This window comes from Chelonoidis abingdonii, chromosome 15, assembly GCF_003597395.2.
Source record: "Chelonoidis abingdonii isolate Lonesome George chromosome 15, CheloAbing_2.0, whole genome shotgun sequence".
In the NCBI taxonomy this organism is placed as follows: Eukaryota; Metazoa; Chordata; order Testudines; family Testudinidae; genus Chelonoidis; species Chelonoidis abingdonii.
Window position 1 is genome coordinate 22,626,154 of NC_133783.1, and position 20,277 is coordinate 22,646,430.

The 20,277-nt window shown below is 42.5% G+C and overlaps 1 protein-coding gene across 1 annotated transcript in view; it reads left to right on the plus strand.

Moving 5' to 3' along the window:
* The first annotated feature begins 268 nt into the window (after positions 1–268).
* HK1 (hexokinase 1) overlaps positions 269–20,277 on the plus strand; it is a 71,729-nt gene continuing 51,720 nt past the window's right edge. The window contains exons 1-3 of the mRNA XM_032795216.2: positions 269–389; positions 1,127–1,194; positions 16,815–16,977. Coding sequence (XP_032651107.1) covers positions 1,132–1,194; positions 16,815–16,977 — 226 coding nt within the window. The 5' untranslated portion in view covers positions 269–389; positions 1,127–1,131. The remainder of the gene's footprint in view (positions 390–1,126; positions 1,195–16,814; positions 16,978–20,277) is intronic.

A 20,277-nucleotide genomic window follows, 5' to 3' on the forward strand; every position in this document is an offset into this window, starting at 1 on the left:
AGCCTAGGGACCCCACAGGAAGGTCAATATCCATGTGAGGGACTTTACTGCTATTTGACTACACTTGTATCATAGTAATCCCATTTAATATCTTCCAACACGCCCAGCAGCCCTAATCCAATAGGCAGGGCACGTTATCACAGCGGCCCATACAAAGTAGCGTATGGCCTAGTAGTGATGGAAATGATTCCCGACGTCCAGGCCCAGAGAGAGGGGGAGGGGATACCGCAGCGTCAGCGGGTCACGTGACAGTAAGTGGCGCAGCCTGTGCAAGCCGCGAAGGAAGCGGCGTGGGTGGGGCGGTGGAGGGTGCAGTTTTCTTTTCTGCTCCCTGCAAAAGCCGGGCCCCGCATTGAGCCCCACGTGCCTGCGTCTGCAACACGCTTTGGGTAAAGCAGACATGTTACAATAGCCATAGTTTAAACACTCCGTGGGGATGCTGAACAACAGGCTCTTTCTGGGGTTTAAGCATCCCTGTAACTCGAACGCTAATCCCATGTGTCGTGTGTGTTTCCATGACTCCTTCCCGGCAGCCCCGGTTATTTATGTCCCAGGAGCAGGAGTACTGGGAACCACTCGCTCTTTAAGTGCAGGAATGTCCCTGGCTCTTGCTCTCGCTTGAAATGCAATGCCCTTTGCAGGAAGCGGTGGCAGCAGGCTCCGTAGTTCTGGCTGGATCTTCTCTTACTACCAAACAAACGGGTTTCCAAGGCACTTGAAATAAGTAACGTACGTGGGGAACGTGCAGTGATGTAGCATTTTGGGGGCGCTGGAAAGCCCACCTTCTTTGTCTGCCACAGACTGTCCATCACGGTGCCTAGGAGACTGTTTCTTCCCTAATGCTGCAGAGCCCTCCTGTAACAGCCAATCCCAGCGCAGGAAGTGGGCAGGTTTTTCTCTGTCACTATCCCCTGTATGGAAAAAGCCTCTGCATCTTTTTTTGCTTGGTTGGGGGGAGAGGAGGAGGAAGAAGCAGCCTTCCTGCAGTTTAGACGCTTTTTGTGCAAGGGAAGGGGAACAAAACAAAACAAAACCCCAGCCTTTAAATCGTTCATGTGAGAGTTGTGTTTGTGTCCTAACTGCTTTGGTGTTCAGCAGAAACCGTTTAATTATTTTACTTAATCAGACAGGATGATAGCTGCCCAGCTTCTGGCCTATTTCTTCACAGAATTGAAGGATGATCAGATCAAAAAGGTAAGTTAGAAACCGAATATTTGCACCCCAATGGCCGATTGATTTTCCATAAAGATGTCTTTGTGTTGTCAGTGGCTGTCCTGTGCTTCCAGTTGATGAAAATATAGAGGTTAGAAAAGCTGAGTGTAGCAAAATCAGAAATATGTGCTCTAATAAAATGAATCATTTTGTTTAGTGCATGTGGAGTGTTTTAGAAAAGCAGTGGAGCCTTGAGTTTGTAAAATTTGAGAGGTATAACCCCTAAAAAGCTGAGTAATATGCTGCAGTGTCCTTGAAAGAAGGATGTAGATGTCATTTCTCCACTGAGCAGTTCCTCCAGGGCCTTTGTAGAATAGTCTAAAATGGACAAATACAGTCAGTCTCATAATATGTAACTGAATGAATGGCAAATGTTTTATTACACTGGGAATTCAAGGCCTGGGCCAATTATTATTTAAAAATTAAGTTCTCTTAACTGTAATTTATTTATTTTTAAAGTAGAGTCCTAACCAAAAAAACTGCTTATTTCTTGTTGTTAAAGTAATCTTTTTAGCTAGCAATTGAGTGAAAGAACTGAATTGAATGTAACATTTAAAATGTAGACTGATAATTTATTCACAAATTTGAAACAATTTATTTATATTCTTATTAAAGTGACAAATAGAGGTCACACTAGTTTCCCCTAAGGTTACTTTACACAGTTATGCTGTGTCCTCATGTCTCATAGGTGGTCCCTTATCGAGATGGGCCTAAATATAGAGCTGAAATTTTCAGTTTTTAGTATCATCAGAATAATGTTCTTAGGCCTCTTACAGGAGGAGGCCCAACATTTCATTACACTAGGTGTAGCGCCACTGTGGGGGTAGGCTATAAACACAGACTTTGCAGAAATATTAAAGAAAAAATATAAAAGTTTCCTTATGCTGCAGAATTTGTAATGACTGCAAGGTATTTTAACTACATTTGATGTAGTTTTGTTGTCAGTGTGTTATTGCAGCTGCATTTAAAAACAAAAAGAGCTCTAATTATTAGGAAATCATTTCCACATGAGGAAGTCACTTCCACGTGCATCATTTCAATATGTTTTTTTATTTCTTTGTAAACAACAGCATATATAGAGGTGATCACTCCTTTTTTATTAGTCCTTGCACAGACGTGTCTTACAAGAATGTGAGGTCAAAATGAATTGAAAGTTACAAACAATCTTGGATTTTATGTTGTGACTTATGAATGTATGGGGGCAACAGTAATATTTTTATAGTGAATTGACAGAGGCTGTGTTAAAAAGCATGATTTTTAAGCAGTTAAGGGGAATATTGTTGTGTGCCAGTTAGGTGCATGGTTTTACTATTTAACAGCATAGTACAAAATGGGTGTGGAGTTCTGGGTAAATAGATTGTAAAATACTATTACCTTATTTCTGAGTACTAGTTGCCTGGGCGTGGTGGTTTAACATGAAAAGGAAAAGCACAGTAGTTTAGCTGAATAGTTAGCAATGCTGGAGATTTTGGTACTAGGACAAAAAAAAAAAAAAAAGTTTGACTTTCTGAAGAAGCTCAGTGGCCTTTCACAAACAGGTGCCTTACTCTGGAAGATTCCACTGACCTTTCTGTGCCACATTTGTCTATATTATGTGGATTTGAGGGGGGAGATGGAGAGAGGAATGTTATTAAAGGTTCATGTAAGATTATTCAGAGTTTTACAAAAAATGTGGCTATGTCCTTTTCTGTTAATGTTACAAATGTGCATTTTTGTAGTAATATCTGAGCTTGTCTGCTTAGACTAGGGAAATTTGCACCTGTGTGACTAGATTGATGTTGCTACATTGGTGTAAATGATCAGCAAAGATGCACTGAATTTGTGTAATTTACCCCAGTAACTAGCCAAGATGAGTCACCCTGGTGCATGCCACATCTTACACTGGTGTATCACATCCATGCTGGAGTTTTCTCCTGTGTAGTTACAGGTAACTACACTAGTGAGCAAAAAACAAAACCATTAAAAAGCTATTCTCTCTCTTCCCACAATAAAAGAGAATAAAAAGCCTCCAACAAAAACTGCAAACTTGGACAGAAAACAGTTAGACAGGGCCTAAGACTGTGCTTTATTTTTAAAATTGCTTCTTGCAGTTTTAGGTCTCTTGTTTATTCCTTTGGCTTTTCCCCATCAAAAATCCCTGTAGGAGGTAGAGGATTAGGAATAACTGTTTAGTCTGGAGGAAGATCCTGGATCTGCCTTCTCTCAGAATTTTTCTGTTACCTGAATCTGTGCAACATGTATATGTTTTCTTGAAACACTTTTACACACCACTTACTGCTCCAGATTAACATGCCTGAGTAAAGCATAATCTGTTTTATTGTTGTTATGTTTAACAATCCAAAATAAACAAAAAATCACGACCCCAGTGGAAGTGGTTCATACAGAAGATGTCACAAGGTTTACATTTACTGCATCTGAAATACTTGTTATGATGCATGCTGATATAGGGGAAGTTTTATGGTGTTGTCCACAGATATTGTTATAAAAATATAGGCAGTGTGTTTGTAAGTTTTGTTACAGTGAGAAACATAATTTTATTTGACTGTACTAGAAACCCCATTGTGATGGGGTATTTTAGAAATATAGACAGCTATTTTATAAATTAAAATCCCATTTAGACTGCACACAAATATAAGCATATAAGTAAAATATTTCTATATGTGCACTCTACTCAGAATCTATTGATATTGAAGCTAAGAATAACCCTCCCCCGCCCTCCCAGCCTCCTTTTAAAAATAAATAAACCAGTTTTGGAAGGTTTTTGAGGGTGTTGGATGAATCAGAATTCTAGTCCTGTTCTGAGCCTCAAAATACTGGAAGGTGAACTGTGCACTATGTTGACCTGTGATAGTGGAACAATTGTACTTATCCTTAGTATATCGCACAGAAGAATACTTGCATTCATTTCTCATTTTCAGCTCCCTCCGAGCTGTGCTTTCTCCTCCCCAAAAGGGGGAGGTCTCTTTTATTCCACTACAGACAGATTTGTTTCCACCCCTCACTCACCACCCCTCTATTACCTGCGTCTCTCATAACTTTTTACTGCTCCGTATCCATATAGTTCCAACCCTGAATGCAGGCCCGAACTGTTAATCTGAGTCTCCCCTGCACTAGTTCTTGGCCTGTGGTTTAGGTGACAGCCGGTAGTGCAGGTGGTGAGTCACACTGAGAATGCCACCATAGGGCATGGGGGATAAGGAAGGATTATCAGCAAAGAAAGGACAAGGTAAGCTGGAACTTGTTAAGCCTGAGTTCCACATGTCACTGAGATACAGAGCATAGAAATTTTCCCTCCTCCACAGAAACTTTGTGGTCACGTAATACAGGCAGTACTCTAGTGTCATTCCCCTAGTAGTTAACCAGTTTCCTCAGAGTCAGTAACTTTAAGGATCTGTACTATAGCAGTTACCTTTGCATAGTGTGGTTCATTGTGGCTAGATATCGTATGGAGATGATATGGTTCTGAGACATGTGGAGTACCTAGGTATGAGTTAAGAATACCGCCTCCAGCTTAACTTGAATATAGATATAAAATTTGTTTTTCTTTGTTTAAGACGGGCTCTTGAAGGAGAGCCCCACTAATTTTGCTTAGTACAGTGTCTGGAAGATTTTAAAGGCAGGAATCACCATGGTGTGGAAAGAACATAGTGTATGTTTTCATGGGCAGAAATAGTATGTTTTATATGTGAACAAAATTTGTGGGGCTGTAGTATATGAAAAAGGAGCCACTTCCATATAAAATCATGTGTCAATATATGTCCTCATGCAAGTCCAATATGTAAACCAAGCTAAAAGTATACAGTAGCTTTAATAGGTATATAAGATGCATATAGTTTTGTTCCATGTGGGATAAACTGAAATGAATTTGAAAACTCACTTTTTCATTATAATTGATAGCAGCTCTGGTGGCAGTTCTAGGGCAAAATTTTAGGATACGTTTGGCAAGTTTGTCTCTGTGCACATATGCTGATTAAGACTTGATCCTGCAAAGAATTAAGCATAAAAGGTTCAGAAAAGGGCAACAAAAATGATTAGGAGTATAGAACATTTTCTGTGTGAGGAGAGGTTAATAAGACTGGGACTTTTCAGCTTGGAAAAGAGGTGACTAAGGGAGGATATGATAGAGGTCTATAAAATCATGAGTAGTATAGAGAAAGTAAATAAGGAAGTTGTCATAAACAAATAAGTTAATAAAACAGAAGTATTTCATATCTCATTTGCCTGTAAAGGGTTAACAAGATCAGTGAGCCTGACTGTCACCTGACCAGAGGACCAATCAGGGGACAGGATACTTTCAAATCTTGAGAGAGGGAAGTTTTTGTGTGTGCTGTTAGTTTTTGGTGGTGGTTCACTCTGGGGGCTCAGAGGGACCAGATGTGCAACAAGTTTTCTCTCCAGTATCCCTGATACAGGTTCTTATCGATTCAAAATAGTAAGTACTAGGTAGATAAGATGAGTTTGTTTTCTCTATTTGCAAATTTGTATTTGGCTGGAAGGATTTTAATTTGTACTTGTATACTTAGGCTAGGAGGGTATTCCCAGTGTCTACAGCTGAAAGACCCTGTAACATATTCCATCTTAAATTTACAAAGATAATTTTTACTGTTCTCTCTTTAATTAAAAGTTTTTCTTGTTTAAGAACCTGATTGTTTTTTTTTATTCTGGTGTGAGACCCCGGGGGATGGGGTCTGGATTCACCAGAGAATTGGTGGGGAGAAAGGTTAATTTCTCTCTGTGTTAGGATTACTTTGTCTCTCAGGGAGAGTCTGGGAGAGGGAGAGAGAAGGGGGGGAAGGTGAATTTTCCACTCTGTTTAAAGATTCAAGGAGTTTGAATCACAGTGATCTTCCAGGGTGACCCAGGGAGGGGAAGTCTGGGAGAGGCAATGGTGGGGGAAAGGGTTTACTTTCCTTGTGTTAAGATCCAGAGGGTCTGGGTCTTGGGGGTCCCCGGGCAAGGTTTTGGTGTGGGGGGGACCAGAGTGTACCAGGCACTGGAATTCCTGGTTGGTGGCAGCGCTACAGGTTCTAAGCTGGTAATTAAGCTTAGAGGAATTCATGCTGGTACCCCATCTTTTGGACGCTAAGGTTCAGAGTGGGGATTTATACCATGACAGAACTGTTCTTGTATTATGAGCAGGAATAAATAACAAGGGGCCAGCAATGAAATTAATAGGTTTAAAACAAACACAAGAAAGTATTTTTTCATGCAATGCGCTGTCAACCTCTGGAACTCCTTTCCAGAGGGTATTGTGAAGGCCAGTACTATAAAGGGTTCAAAAGAGAGCTAGATAGATTCGTGGACGATAGGTCCATCAATGGCTATTAGCCAGGATGGGCAGGAATGGTGCCCCTAGCCTCTGTTTGCCGGAAGCTGGGATTGGGTGACAAGGCATGGATCATTTGATGATAACCTGTCTGTTCATTCCTTTTGGGGCACCGGTTATTGGCCACTGTCAGAAGACAGGATACTGGGCTTAATGGACCCTTGGTCTGACCCAGTATGGATGTTCTTATGAGCTTATATACTGAGAGAGACCAGGAGGATGAAGTAATATATTTTGTTGGACCACATTCTGTTGATGAAAGTGTGGAGAGAGTGTCTTTCGAAAGCATCTCTCTTTCACTAACAGAAAGCAGTCCAATTAGGGTTGCCAGGCGTCTGGTTTTCAACTGGAATGCCCGGTCAAAGAGGGACCCTGGCGGCTCCAGTCAGCAGCACAGCTAGGCTAATGCAGGCTCCCTGGCTGCGCACAGCTCCTGGAAGCAGCGACATGTCCCTGAAGCCCCCAGGCACAGAGGCCAGGGAGGCTCCACACGCTGGACCCGCCCCGAGCGCTGGCTCTGAAACTCCCATTGGCCAGGAACTGTGGCCTGTGGGAGCTGCGGGGGCAGCACCAGTGGGTGTGGGCAGAGCCTACTGTGCAGAGCCACCTGCCTGCGTCTCCACCTAGGGGCCGGACATGCCAGCCACTTATGGGAGCAGCATGGAGCCAGGGCAGGCAGGGAGCCTGCCTTAACCCTGCTGTGCTGCCGATCGGGAGCTGCCTGAAGTAAGCGCTGCCCAGCTGGAGCCCTCACCCCCCCACCCCAACCCAGTGAAGAGAGTGAGGGAAAACAAGTGCTAGAGGGAGAGGGGCTGGAGTGAGTGGGGGTGGGGCCTCAGAGATGGAGTAGGGTAGGGGCGGAGCCTTGGGGAAGGGGAGGGGCATGACTGTTTGGTTTTGTGCAATTAGAAAGTTGGCAACCCGAAATCCAAGAAAAAATATTACCTCATCCATCTTGTCTCTGTAATATCCTGGGGCCACAACAACACTGCAAACAACTTTGTGATTATTCTCATTGACTTTAGTGTAACAGGTCACAGTACATAAAATTGAGCAGGTATATAAGTCTTTGCGGGAATCAGGGCCTGGTCTTTCAAAAGGCTGAGTACTTTTGTTTTCTATTAGATTTACAAATGCAGTGGTAAGCTATGTGTAAAGTTTAAGATTTTACCAATTTTCTATCTAGTCAAGGAGCTATTAATTTTTACTCATTGGGTGCCTGACAAAATCTCAAAATAGATAATGAAATAAAAAAGAAAAAACTCTTAAACATGCAGGCAGTGTGATGTAAATGGCAATAGTTTGGATATAATAAAATTAATAGAATTAACTACCCAGAATCACTGCTGTATAGGAGATACATATTGCTTCAATTTGTAATTGAAAAGGGAAAAGTCTCTTGCAATGTTTAAACTATTTTTATTAATGCATTTTTTACTCCTGATGAATATTCCTCACCTTTAAATGAGCATGCTGCATGAACAACTGTATGGTAGGAGTGTGTGTGTAAGTTAATGACTTCCCTATAAGGAATGAGTGACGAAAATAGGTGCTAATGATTTTTGGAAATCTTTCTAAGAAGGAGGCCTCTCTCTGTCCGTGGGTATGCATGAGACTCCCATTAGTGTCAGTGCAAACTAGACATGCATCTAAGGGCAGTTATTGGTCCTTAGTAGCTGAGTAGGTGTTTACGTAGAAATGTGAGCACATACAATTAGTTATATTTATCTACAAATCCACTGCATGATTCCTTCAGTTCTTGGAATTCAAGAAGTCTTTTGTAATGTATGAAAATGAATCAGCATTACGTTTTAGTCAAGAAAAATTACATGTATACTATTTTGTTTATAGCACCCTCCATTTCAGAACATAGTTAATATACATTTAAAATCAAACGGAAACTATTAAGTCTTTTGTAGGGCTTCAGGCTTCAGGACGTGCCAGTTGTTGATAAAGGGACCAATTCTGCTGTTTTGCATCAGTGCAGCCATTCACTTCAAAACTAACTGCTAACCCATTGAAAGGCTATTTATTTTCTCTTCCCTATAAGTTCCTCAGAACTATCTCCCAGTGTGCCCAGGCAGCAGCAGGAGCCAGATCTTCACAGAAGATCTTCCCTGCTTGAAATCAGGATAAGCTCCACTGGTGCAAGTACAGGCTTTGCCTGTCTGCACTAGGGATTGTGCCAGGCAACTGCACCAATGGATGTGTAATCTGGGCAGATCCTGTTTCAAGTATTGTATGTTGGGCAATAATGAGAGGATGCCACACTTGTAAAACTAAACAGGCTCTTTAATGAGAGAGCTATTTACAGAGATGCTGCAGCTTCAGTTAGCTGTCAAGCCATGTGCATACAGACTGGCTTGCCAACGCCTTCTCCAAACTCTTCTGCAACCTGAGCTCAAGGCTGGTCCTCAGTGTTCTTGCAACTCAGGGCAGAAAACATTTTTGGTGTTTCCTCAACAGCTGAGCTACAAAATCCAAAAAGCCAACAAAAAAACTCCCAGCCCAAACAAACCAAAATCAGACCAGCACCTCCCCAGGTGTTCATTTGGTGCCATCCTTAATGTTTGTCCCTGCAGCTGGCCCGGCCTGTTATCCTGCCTCCTAATTCCACCCAGGTTGCTTCATCACCAGTCTAGTTTCCAGTTGAGTTCTGGTTGGGAACACCTATTAAACCTCCTATTCAGCAAAGTGCCACTTTCCTAATTGTGGACTCTCAGAAAACATTTTCCAAAGTGTCCCTTAACTGGATATTGTGCATGAGTTACTTAATACTTGATACTTGACCAGAAAACGGAGAGTTTGTATTGTTTGTAGTGATTTTTCTTGTAGTTCCTGCTTAATTAGTAGCCCCGTAAGAGGAATGAATTCAAGAAAGCAGTGCCTGTCTCCTTCCTCTCCCACCTCACCCTTATACTTGGTAGAATGACTGTAATCATTTTCCTTCAACAGAGACTGCTGGCTGGTTTGTTAAGTGGAATGCATTGGAGTAAACTGTTTTGAAGTGAGATTTTTTCCATGGATCGCAGTGTGCATCTCTGTGTACTCCCAAGATCCCTACCCTAATTGTGTAACTGCAGGAAAAGTTGCTATTGATTTTTCAGAATGAGAAAAATATCCACCTTTTACTGTACATGGTGTTTGTTTAGCTTTATGTAGCACTGGTACATTGTCCTAGACGTTGTCAGCTCAGGCTAGTTCAGTCTTGATTTCCTTTCTTTGAACACCCTCGCTAAAGTTCATGTAAACAGTATTGGTGGATCACTTCTTTAGCCTTCAACACGTTATTTTAAATGGGAGGCAAGAGGTGGAGCGTCTACAAAGTTTATTTTAGATGCATGACAAGATATTATAAAGCATCTAACAGCCAGTAAGATCATTACATGAGCCAGGACATTATGGACAGTCAAGACTCAGAATGACAGTGTAGTCTGATGACGGTACAGCCTTAATTAGTGTCCCCCCTTCACTTTAAAAAGACAGTACATCAGGCCTCTTGCGTATGGCTGAGTGCTGGAGACTGATGGCTTCTGTTTATTCCCAGAAAACCTGTGGCATTGGTAACAGCAGTGCAGGGCTCCTCACCCTTTCACCATTATGCCTGAGCTGTTCTGGAGAGACAGCCTTGAGCAGTCTCCAGAATCAATGATTTCTTGGTCTGTTTATTGAAACTGCCCACAAGAGCACCATCTGCGGTGGTTTCTGTAATGAGGATACTCCTCCACTAGGAGCGGGACTGAGCACCAACTCATTCCAGTGTTCCGAACGTGAGATTGTAACAGCATCCACCCACTACTGATATGGGCTGGATTCAGACAGATGATTTCAAGATCAGATGGCTAGTGTTTAGGCAGAACCCTGGATAAATTAATATAATCTGCCACTTATAAACTACTATATGGTATTATTTCTTGTAATTGCTGTGTCTAACTTTTTTTTCAATTTATCTTTGGATTACTTTCCACTTCTGGTAAGCTTCATATTAAATGCTTTTCAACATTCAAGGATTGATAATAAAAAGGGTTCAACCTAACTTTAATGCAGAGGGATTAGGATGCAGCCCTATCAATTTAAGATGAGACCAAGTGAGGTCTGACAAGCTAAATTATGGTTAGACCTGGTCAGTGCAAGAGAAATTTAAGGTGCTACAGCAAGTGTTTTTGACAGTTCAGTAGTTCAGAGCACTGTTACATGAATGCTTGGTCATTATGTTAGGGTGCCTTGTTCTGTCACATGTGCCATCTGCGGTTGAGATGTCAAACTGAGATTTTAATCACTTGTGATTGAAATACTTTTTGCAGGAGTAATTGCATTGGGACTGGTTTTCTGGCCAAATTGCATTTTGGGCCCTAATTACATTCTGACTAGCTGTATTCTCCTTAAGCTGGAGAATAGTAGAGTATTCTTCATCACTTTCTGACTTACACCCACACACTAAACAACAGTTTATGTTCATATGTATATTTGATGTGTGAGAGTACATTATGGTGCTGGTGTGGTAATCAAAGTCGTGTTTTTGAACCATAGATATTAATATTACCTAATTATATACCAGATTAAAGGAGAGGGTCTTGACAAAGGAACCTCATGTGTCTGACATGTTTGCGCCACTGCAGGCGCATTGATTGTCAGGTACATGGTTCTCATTTTAATGCTCTGGACCATATAGTAAGCTGTGCTTAGTACAGAGGGTAAAAGAGGCCATGTGATGTGGAAAGTGTTGCTTCAGGCTGATGAATTTCTAGGCCAATATGTACAAGCCAGACAGTAAACTGGGCTAGACTAGAAGCTGATGGTAAAAGGAATGGGACACAGATATCTTTTAACCAGATCTCTGAAGGTTGAATTGTTTCTCTGAAGCATCGCTGCTGCTGTTATTCTCTTTGACGATGAAGAAGATTTGTGTAATATTGTGAACAAAACAGTGCTGGGCGTCAGGGGAAGCTGGAACTTTCACCTCTTTCCAGTGGTATAATTTCCTATTTGTAACTATCTAGGGTTATGAAACAATGAATTGTAAAACTGTCATTTTTGTGTACTGAAAAGCTGGCAATGACCCCGGGCTGAGTTACCCCCGGCCTTGGGCTGGGGTAAATTTAGAGGGGTGTGTGGGGATGTGGCTCTTTGAAGTTGCTCAAGGATTAGAATGCTCAAATAAATTCTGGAGACATGGATTAGTGAGCAAGAGCAGATGAGTCAGTCAGAGGGTGCGTGATAACCTGCAGGTCCATGAAATTAATTGATCATATTGCCTCCACATGTTAGATGTGTTCTTATGCTTTTATATAATATACAATAAATGTGTGTAAAAAAACTTTTGGATCCTTTATGATGAAAGGCACTAAATATGAGGATAATATATACAGGAAATAAATCCCCCCAACCACTAAGACGAAAATAGATGTTAAAAAGGGAGATTTTTATCCTAAACTTTCAGTTCATCAACAGTCCAAAGAGTTAAATAACTTGGGAATAAGCTTTCCTTGCCTCTTCAGATTAATCCAGATGGTTTCATTAATAATTACAGCTGTTTCTGTTGCTGTTTGGCAATGCCAGCTCATAGCTGTGTGCAGATGTGGCCAGGAAATGTTGTAACCCTGAGTCTTGCAGGGTGGATGAAGCTTAGCCAGACTGGCTCCTTTGTGGTTCCCATAGATTTTTGAATGTGTTGCTTTTTGATGCTACACACATTTTATCTTGGGATCACATAGCAAATGCTGACAGTTTGTCTAGCTGTCTTTTGCTCCTGACATCTCTTGCTCTGGGGAATGTTTGTACAAATAATATCTTTGGCATGTCAGATGAGAGCAGGAGCCCATATAGCGTTGCATGCTGGACAGGGGATTCTATCCTTCCAGCAGTTGTGTGTGCAGATGTCGTAGACTGAGGGCAAAATTGGGTCTATTAGGTTGAAATGCTAGTATTGCTTATTGTGTGGATATGCAAAAATTGTGACTGTCTCTGTCAAAGTTATCACTGCCTTGAATGCTACTGTAGTTTACTGCACTACTTCACTTTTTCTTGGGAGAGAATCAGAGAAATGAGGACTCTGTTCACTGGCTATTTTCTGATCAAATAAGCTATTGAATAGTCTTTTTGATTATTTTCTTGCTCATCTTAATATTGTAATCGCTGAATTGTACAAGAATTAATTTGAAGCCTGTTGGGGATTTATGTCATGTCTTTGAGGCAGGTGCTTTTGTGGACGAGGGAGAATATTTTAATAAGAAGTAGCAAAGCAGAGAGAGTTATTCATTAATATTTCTGTACAGAATAATTTTAAAACACTGATATTTGTATTCAGAGAAGCACATACCTGAATCTAGAAATGATCCAAATCTGGAATCTTGAATTCAAGTCTCTGTACCTCTTTGGTATTGGGTTTGTTTCCATAGTTCTAAATGTGTCCCAGTGGTTTTGGTTACATTCTGGATTCAAAACCAGACATATACTATGGTTATAGTTTGGATGTGATCAGTGATCTTGCAAGATTTTTCTCCATGTTGTTGTTTTTGTAAATGTTAATCAAATCAGTAATGATCCGTTTGAGCCTTCTAACCTTGGTAAGAGCCCGCTGTAGACAACCCTGCTACGTCAGGTCAGCCTTCTGCAAAATGTGTATAATAGAGTCTACGGTCCTGTGGCTTCTGGAGTAGATACTCTGGTGAATTGGAGAGTAGTTTATACCGTACCCTCGGGGCTGACTCTAGGCACCAGCAAACCAAGCACCTGCTTGGGGTGGCACATTTTCAGGGGCGGCATTCCGGCCATCTCTTTTTTGCTTCGGGCGGCAAAAGCCTAGAGTCGGCCCTGGCAGCAGCTGTGCGGGGGGGGCGCCCTGGGGCCGCTGTGGTTTGTGTCACGGGGAGCAGCACCCGCACATTGTGATTGGGCTGGGCAGGCTCCGAGCAGGGGACACTTGGGCTGGGGGTCGCCCTGTGGGGCACACAGAGCTGCCTGCAGGTGTAGCAGGGCGGCCAGAAGCAGCTGCAGCAGTGGGGTCATAGATGGTGGAGCGCTGTCATGCAGGGCCCATGTCCTGCTGTTCGGGGCTCCGCTCCCTCTGGGGCTACCCTGCCCCGGCTCCTCAGCCCTCTGCTGAGGCAGTCCCCCCCTCTGCCCTCCTAGGTCCCGGCCAGTCCTGGAGACAGGAGCCCTGACTGGAGGGACCGTGGGCTGAGGCGTGGCCCAAGAGCCCCACTGCTTACCCCGACCCTGCCAGCGCTGGACTGGCTGGAGGCGAAGGGGGAGCGGGCGGAGTCAGCCCTGGTTGGGGGGAGCCCAGGGCTGGACGGCAGGGGATGTGGGTGGGGTCGGGGGGAGAGCCTGCTGCTGGGGAGGCAGGGGATGCGGGTGGGGGAGGGCACTGGTGGGGGTGTGTTTGAGAACCCAGGTCTAGGGTGGGGGGCAGCCAAAAATTTTTTTGCTTGGGGTGGCAAACAACCTACAGCTGGCCCTGTGTACCCTTGATTCATTCTGAACTATGCTCCACAAGATTATGAAGAATTCAGATTCCAAAGGTTTTTGGAACTGCTGCTACTACATAACATTATTTAAATGCCTTTGTGACACGCTACTCTGGGAACCCAGATCTGCACGCTACTGTTACCTCACTACCTTAATAAGTTTCAGGGTAGCAGCTGTGTTAGTCTGTCTCCGCAAAAAGAACAGGAATACTTGTGTCACCTTAGAGACTAACAAATTTATTTCAGCATAAGCTTTCGTGGGCTACAGTGCCACAAGTCTCTAAGGTGTCACAAATACTCCTGTTCTTTTTAGCTTAATAAGATTGCTTTGCTGGAGACAGACCTGTCTGTCTGCCTCACCAGCAAATACCTTGAGACTCTGCCAGTCCTAACTGTGCCTTGCATAAGTGAGCCCCAATTTCTGAGTTCTCCAGGGATGTCTCTATGCTGTGTCCGCTCCCTCTCACTGAGCACTCACAGAAATTAAGTTTTCTACTTCCAAAGAGCCAGAGCACACACCAGTCTGTTAGTTAGGCTGAAATCCCTGCACTAGGCTAGCTTTGTAATAAAACAAGAATAAGCTTATTAATATAGAAACAGATTTAAGTGATACCAAGGAAGAATTAAGAAGCTAGGAAAGGATTACAAACAATACCAAAATAACACACTTTCTAGTGCCTACAACTTAATATTAGCAAGCTATGTCTTTGCCTAAAATGATTTCTCACTTGCATCAAGCTACCAGCATCTCTAGCCCTCCAGGCAAGAGGATCTAGTGTTCATAGAATCAGAGGGTACTGCCTCCTCTTCCCCCACCCTCCCAACAGGTGCTGGATAACTAGAATATCCTTGCCCACAGACAACCTGCCAACCTGAAACGTATTCTCACCAGCAACTGCACACCGTACCATAGTAACTCTAGCTCAGGAACCAATCCATGCAACAAACCTCGATGCCAACTCTGCCCACATATCTACACCAGCGACACCATCATAGGACCTAACCAGATCAGCCACACCATCACTGGTTCATTCACCTGCACGTCCACCAATGTAATATACGCCATCATATGCCAGCAATGCCCCTCTGCTATGTACATCGGCCAAACTGGACAGTCACTACGGAAAAGGATAAATGGACACAAATCAGATATCAGGAATGGCAATATACAAAAACCTGTAGGAGAGCACTTCAACCTCCCTGGCCACACTATAGCAGACCTTAAGGTGGCCATCCTGCAGCAAAAAAACTTCAGGACCAGACTTCAAAGAGAAACTGCTGAGCTTCAGTTCATTTGCAAATTTGACACCATCAGCTCTGGACTAAACAAAGACTGTGAATGGCTTGCCAATTACAGAACCAGTTTCTCCTCCCTTGGTTTTCACACCTCTGCTGCTAGAACAGGGCCCCATCCTCCCTGATTGAACTAACCTCGTTATCTCTAGCTTGCTTGCTAGCGTATATATACCTACCCCCGGAAATTTCCACTACCTGCGTCTGACGAAGTGGGTATTCACCCACCCACGCTCACGTCTGTTAGTCTATAAGGTGCCACAGGATTCTCTGCTGCTTTTATAGAATATCTGTCTTTTTGCTCCCCTTATATTTCTCAAAATCCATTGTCTTTGTCTCAAGAGCCAGGAAAACCACCTGAAAATTCAGAATCTGGTGTTTTCCCCCACCCACCCTGTCCAGTGTGCTCATCAAGCTGTTTGCTCTGCTGCTTGTTAGCTTGATTGCTTTGTTTACCTTATGTGTAATTTTACTTGTCCTTAGCTTGTTGTCAAGCCATGCAGACAAATTTGCATTCCCTTGTCTAAGGCAGGCTTGTTTATCTACTGCCTCTAAAACATATTTTAAGAACTTATTTCTAGTACACATACTTAATTCTTTATACGCAACCCATACATATATCAGGTAATGAAATTCATGACTAGCATGTCACCAGTTCTTATATGATACTTTACAAGGCACTGTTTCACTAAATCAACTGTATGTTGCCAGCGGGCATAAAAGGTGCTCTTAGGCTTTATTTACGCTGGAACCTGAACTTTTGTCGTTCAGGGGTGTGGAAAAAAAACACCTCCCACTTGAATGACAAGTTTTACTGACGAAAAGCGCTGGTGAGAACAGCACTTTGCTGACAAAGCTACGGCCGCTCATTGCAGGGGAGAGTTTTTTGTCAGTGGGAGAGCTCTCCCCTGCAATGAGACTTAGCCTCAGGGTCACAGCCTCCTATCCAAGGATCTCAAAGTATTGTCCACACATTTAATTCTCTTTTTCACAGATCTTTGGTCCCCATTGTTTACCTAACCTAGTATTTATGGGGTCTAAATTGCAGTGAAACCTTTTCATAATGAAATTAGAGCCTCTTCGCTGTAAACTACTGCTTGTCCTTAAGCTAGGCTGATGATGATGATAAACAAGTCCCATGCTTCAGGGCATAAGCTGATTACCTTCACTACAACCAAGTGCATTTACTTATTTTGCTGAGGGGGAGGAAGGGAGTTTCACCTAGTTTGAAACCTGAGGAAGGATGCAGGGCTAGATGTGCCTCTGCTCTAATTTGGTATGTCAGTTACTGTGTTCTGTTCTTTTTCTTTTTGAGCTAAAAGAATAGAAAACTTGTTGGTATTGGTTGTATTTCTTGTTTGACTGGAGAATCCCAGAATCAAACTAGAAGAGTCACATGTTCAGTATATAAACATTTAATCTGCTGGAAGAATCCAGTTAAAGAAAAAAGAGTATCTGCGTTCACACAAGCAAATGTAGAATTTTAACTTTTTGTCTTCTCTTCTTTTTTTCAGATTGATAAATATCTTTATTCCATGCGGCTCTCTGATGAAACGCTGGTGGACATCATGGCTCGCTTCAGGAGAGAGATGCAAAATGGTCTTTCTAGAGACTTCAATCCAACAGCCACAGTAAAAATGCTTCCTACATTTGTAAGGTCAATTCCTGATGGCTCAGGTAAGGATTAGAATATTGTGTGATGTGTTAATGTAACACACTGCATGAAAATGTCTTTTTAAATACTACTGAAACAAAGCAAAGCATTTTACTCCCTGGAGAGCCTCATATGCATGTATTCATTCCAATGCATGGAACTAATTTGTGTAATTTCTTTACAGACCTATGCAGAATGGGTCACATTAAAACTGGAAAAGAGATTCCCCCCCCCCCCCCACTTCTTTCTAGGTATTCTATCCATCAACACTCCCACGCTGTTAATTGGATTGAAAACCTTGTTTTCATTACAGAATTGTTGTTGGTAAAATTACAGATTTTTTTTTTAAAATGATTAGCGGTGGTCTATAGTGGCCTAGGGGTTTTAAAAGTGGACATATGAGTGAGTGTCTTATAAAAATACCACATATTCCTCACAACCCAAGGAGATGGTGTGTTAGCATTTGATAGCAAATTTTGCTCTTATTTTGATTCTCAGTGATTCATTTTATTTAATATACATGAGTTAGTAATTACACTGCATTTCTGCAGTTGTTTTAAGTCTCCGTTTGCAGCATAGTTGTGAAGTCATGTTGGGAGAACCGGTTGGGTTAAAACCAAGTTAATACTAGGCAGTGAAACGCTAGGCTGTGTTGTGAGTGGGAATCTTTTATGGTTCTGCTCTGCTCTTGCTTCTTATAGCTTAATACTAATTTTTTATGCTTGGAATTAGAGAACTGTGTTAAGCATATTTTTCAAGTCCCCCACTTGTGTGCTGTTGGCTACTATGATGAAATTTACTAGTGTGCTGATTGCCAGCCCAAAGCCATTTTTCTGTTTAAGCTATGCATAGAAACTGCTGTAGCAGACCCTTGGTGAAGTGACCATATATGGTTGCTATGGGAATGGGTTTTGCCAGGGTAGTGGGAGTGATTCTGGGTTGGGGGTCCATGTTTATGTAGATTCAGTAGCCCCAATAACTTATGCAACGGATATGGAGAGTACATGGCTGCCATAGAGGGGTGATTCAGTAGTTCCGCACTCTGGCTATGAATAGGTTGGAATGGATTTCATTTTTCTGCTCCCCCTGCAAGCTACCACACTGAAGTCAAGTACTTAGACGTTCTACAGAGGGAGTGAATTTCACTGTATGTGTACGTGTTAGGTTGCATGTTGGCCTAAGAAGGAAGCAATGACATGGCTTTGACTGGCCGTGCATTCTGTGCTTCTGTTTGTTGGTGCAGAGAATGTATGTTCCTGGTGCCCAATGGCAGTTCTAACATTTTTTATGACCTTGAGCTTCAGATTTTCCTGCATCTTCACTTCTACCAGTCAAGCACAAATATATCCCCTATCCCACTAGCACTCAGGCACTATCACACTGAGTAAGTAAAACAAATAACATTATGAATTATTAAAAGACATAAACACAGAACCAGAAGACCTTTAGGCACAATGCAGCATGCTGCCAGATGGCTTAGGCCTGGAGTAGGTGGGAGATGTTGGGCATCAAGACTTGAAAACCATCGGGGTTGGACCTGGTGCAGTAAGCCTGGTTCCAGGCAGTGCTGTTAGCATCTCACTTTCATGAACAATAGCTTAACTCGCAATAAAAAATAAAATAGAGTAAAATAGTGACATCAAAATCCAATCCTTACGCAGAGCCGAGACAGGAAAAAGTGTCAAATTTAGTCTCTCTCTCCATCAGGAGTACAAATGAATTAAAATATTGGTTTCATCATAAATATTACACAACTTACAAAAAGAAACAGCGAATATTATTCATGGAGTGCTTTTATGGCTCAATTCTGTTCCCATTTAAATTGGTGGTGATAAAACTCCCATTGACTTTATTGGTCCATAAAGAAAGTGGTGATTGTATGTGTCTTACTGTACAAAAATAGAAGATGACACCAGCCTTCCCCAAGGAGCTTGTAGGCTATATCCAGTTCAGACACTGAAGTAGACTCTGCAAGTTTTTAGTATCTATCTTTGGATAATAATCGAAAAATTAAATGATTATGCTGTGCAATATTTGTATAAATGCATGCCTGACTTAAAATATGAAAAATACAATATTTTCTGTACGTAACTGTTGGCATCTGGGTCCCTGAAATTGAAAATACATTGTTCGTCGCGTCTTACGTTCCCCACAAATGAAAAATCCAGTATTGAACTAATGAGACTAGAGTGCCCCTTTCATTTTAAACGATACAATGCTGTATGAAGATTTTTGCCCTGGCTCTTCTGTACAAAATCCTTTACCACAGTCATGGAAAAGTGACTGTTATAACTCTGTTTAGACTCTAGTAAAAGATGCTGGACATAAGAACTCACCCATTGGATGAACCAATAAAAAGCGATACCAGGTGAAACTGCAAATGGGAAAATATTGAGCAGTTCATGGATTTCTGGGGCCTAGAAGCTAATGGACTCGGACCAGAGATAGATAGCTATTTTAGTGCCCTACGCAGCCCCTCCCCCAGGCTTGCGAGGGGGCTGGCCCCGGGGGCCAGGGGGGTGGAAGGGGGCTGGCCACTTCCTCCGGGGAAGTGGAGTGACCTGGCCCCAGCCTGCTCTGCTCCCCTGGGTCCCAGGCTTGGGGGGAGGAAGGAACTGCCCCCCAGCACTCACCGGCGGCGCGGCTGGGAGCCAGGGGAGCGGAGCAGGCTGGGGCTGGGTCGCCTTACTTACTGGTGAGTGCAGGCCTGACCGCTTCTGGAGTCCTCGGGAGTAGGGACGGTGCTGAGGCGGGGCGGGGAAGAGGTGGGGGTCCTGAGGAAGAGCTGCAGCAGGGGCTGCCCCAAATTTCTTCTGCCCCACGCAGCTGCATACTTTGAGTATGGGTAAGGACGGCCCTGCTCTGCTGCATTGTTTGCAGTAGCGTCGATCTCCCCAGTAGTGAAGACAAGCGCTAAGATCAGAATGCAGTCCTATGAGAACAGTCTTGCTATACTGTAACAACTGTGAAAATAATTTTGTGACAATAATTTCAGTGCATGAATTAGCTGTAAATCCCAAATCTTGAAGGATGAATGAAAGCTGAATATTCTGAAGAAATACTGTTTTTTAGTTAGTAATCTAGATTTCTGTACTGCTAATAGTAAACCTTTTGAGTAATATCTTCTAAAGACTGTGGAGATGTTCTTAGAATTATTATTACTTTTTACAATTGTGAAGTCATTAGAGAATGTAGAAATTTTCTTGGACATAATGGTCAGGAAAGCATCTGAAGCTATTTAAAATGATTTACAAAAAGATCTTTCTGAATTAACTTCTGCTATGATTAATTGCATCTTTGTTACAAAACTTAGATTAAACGCT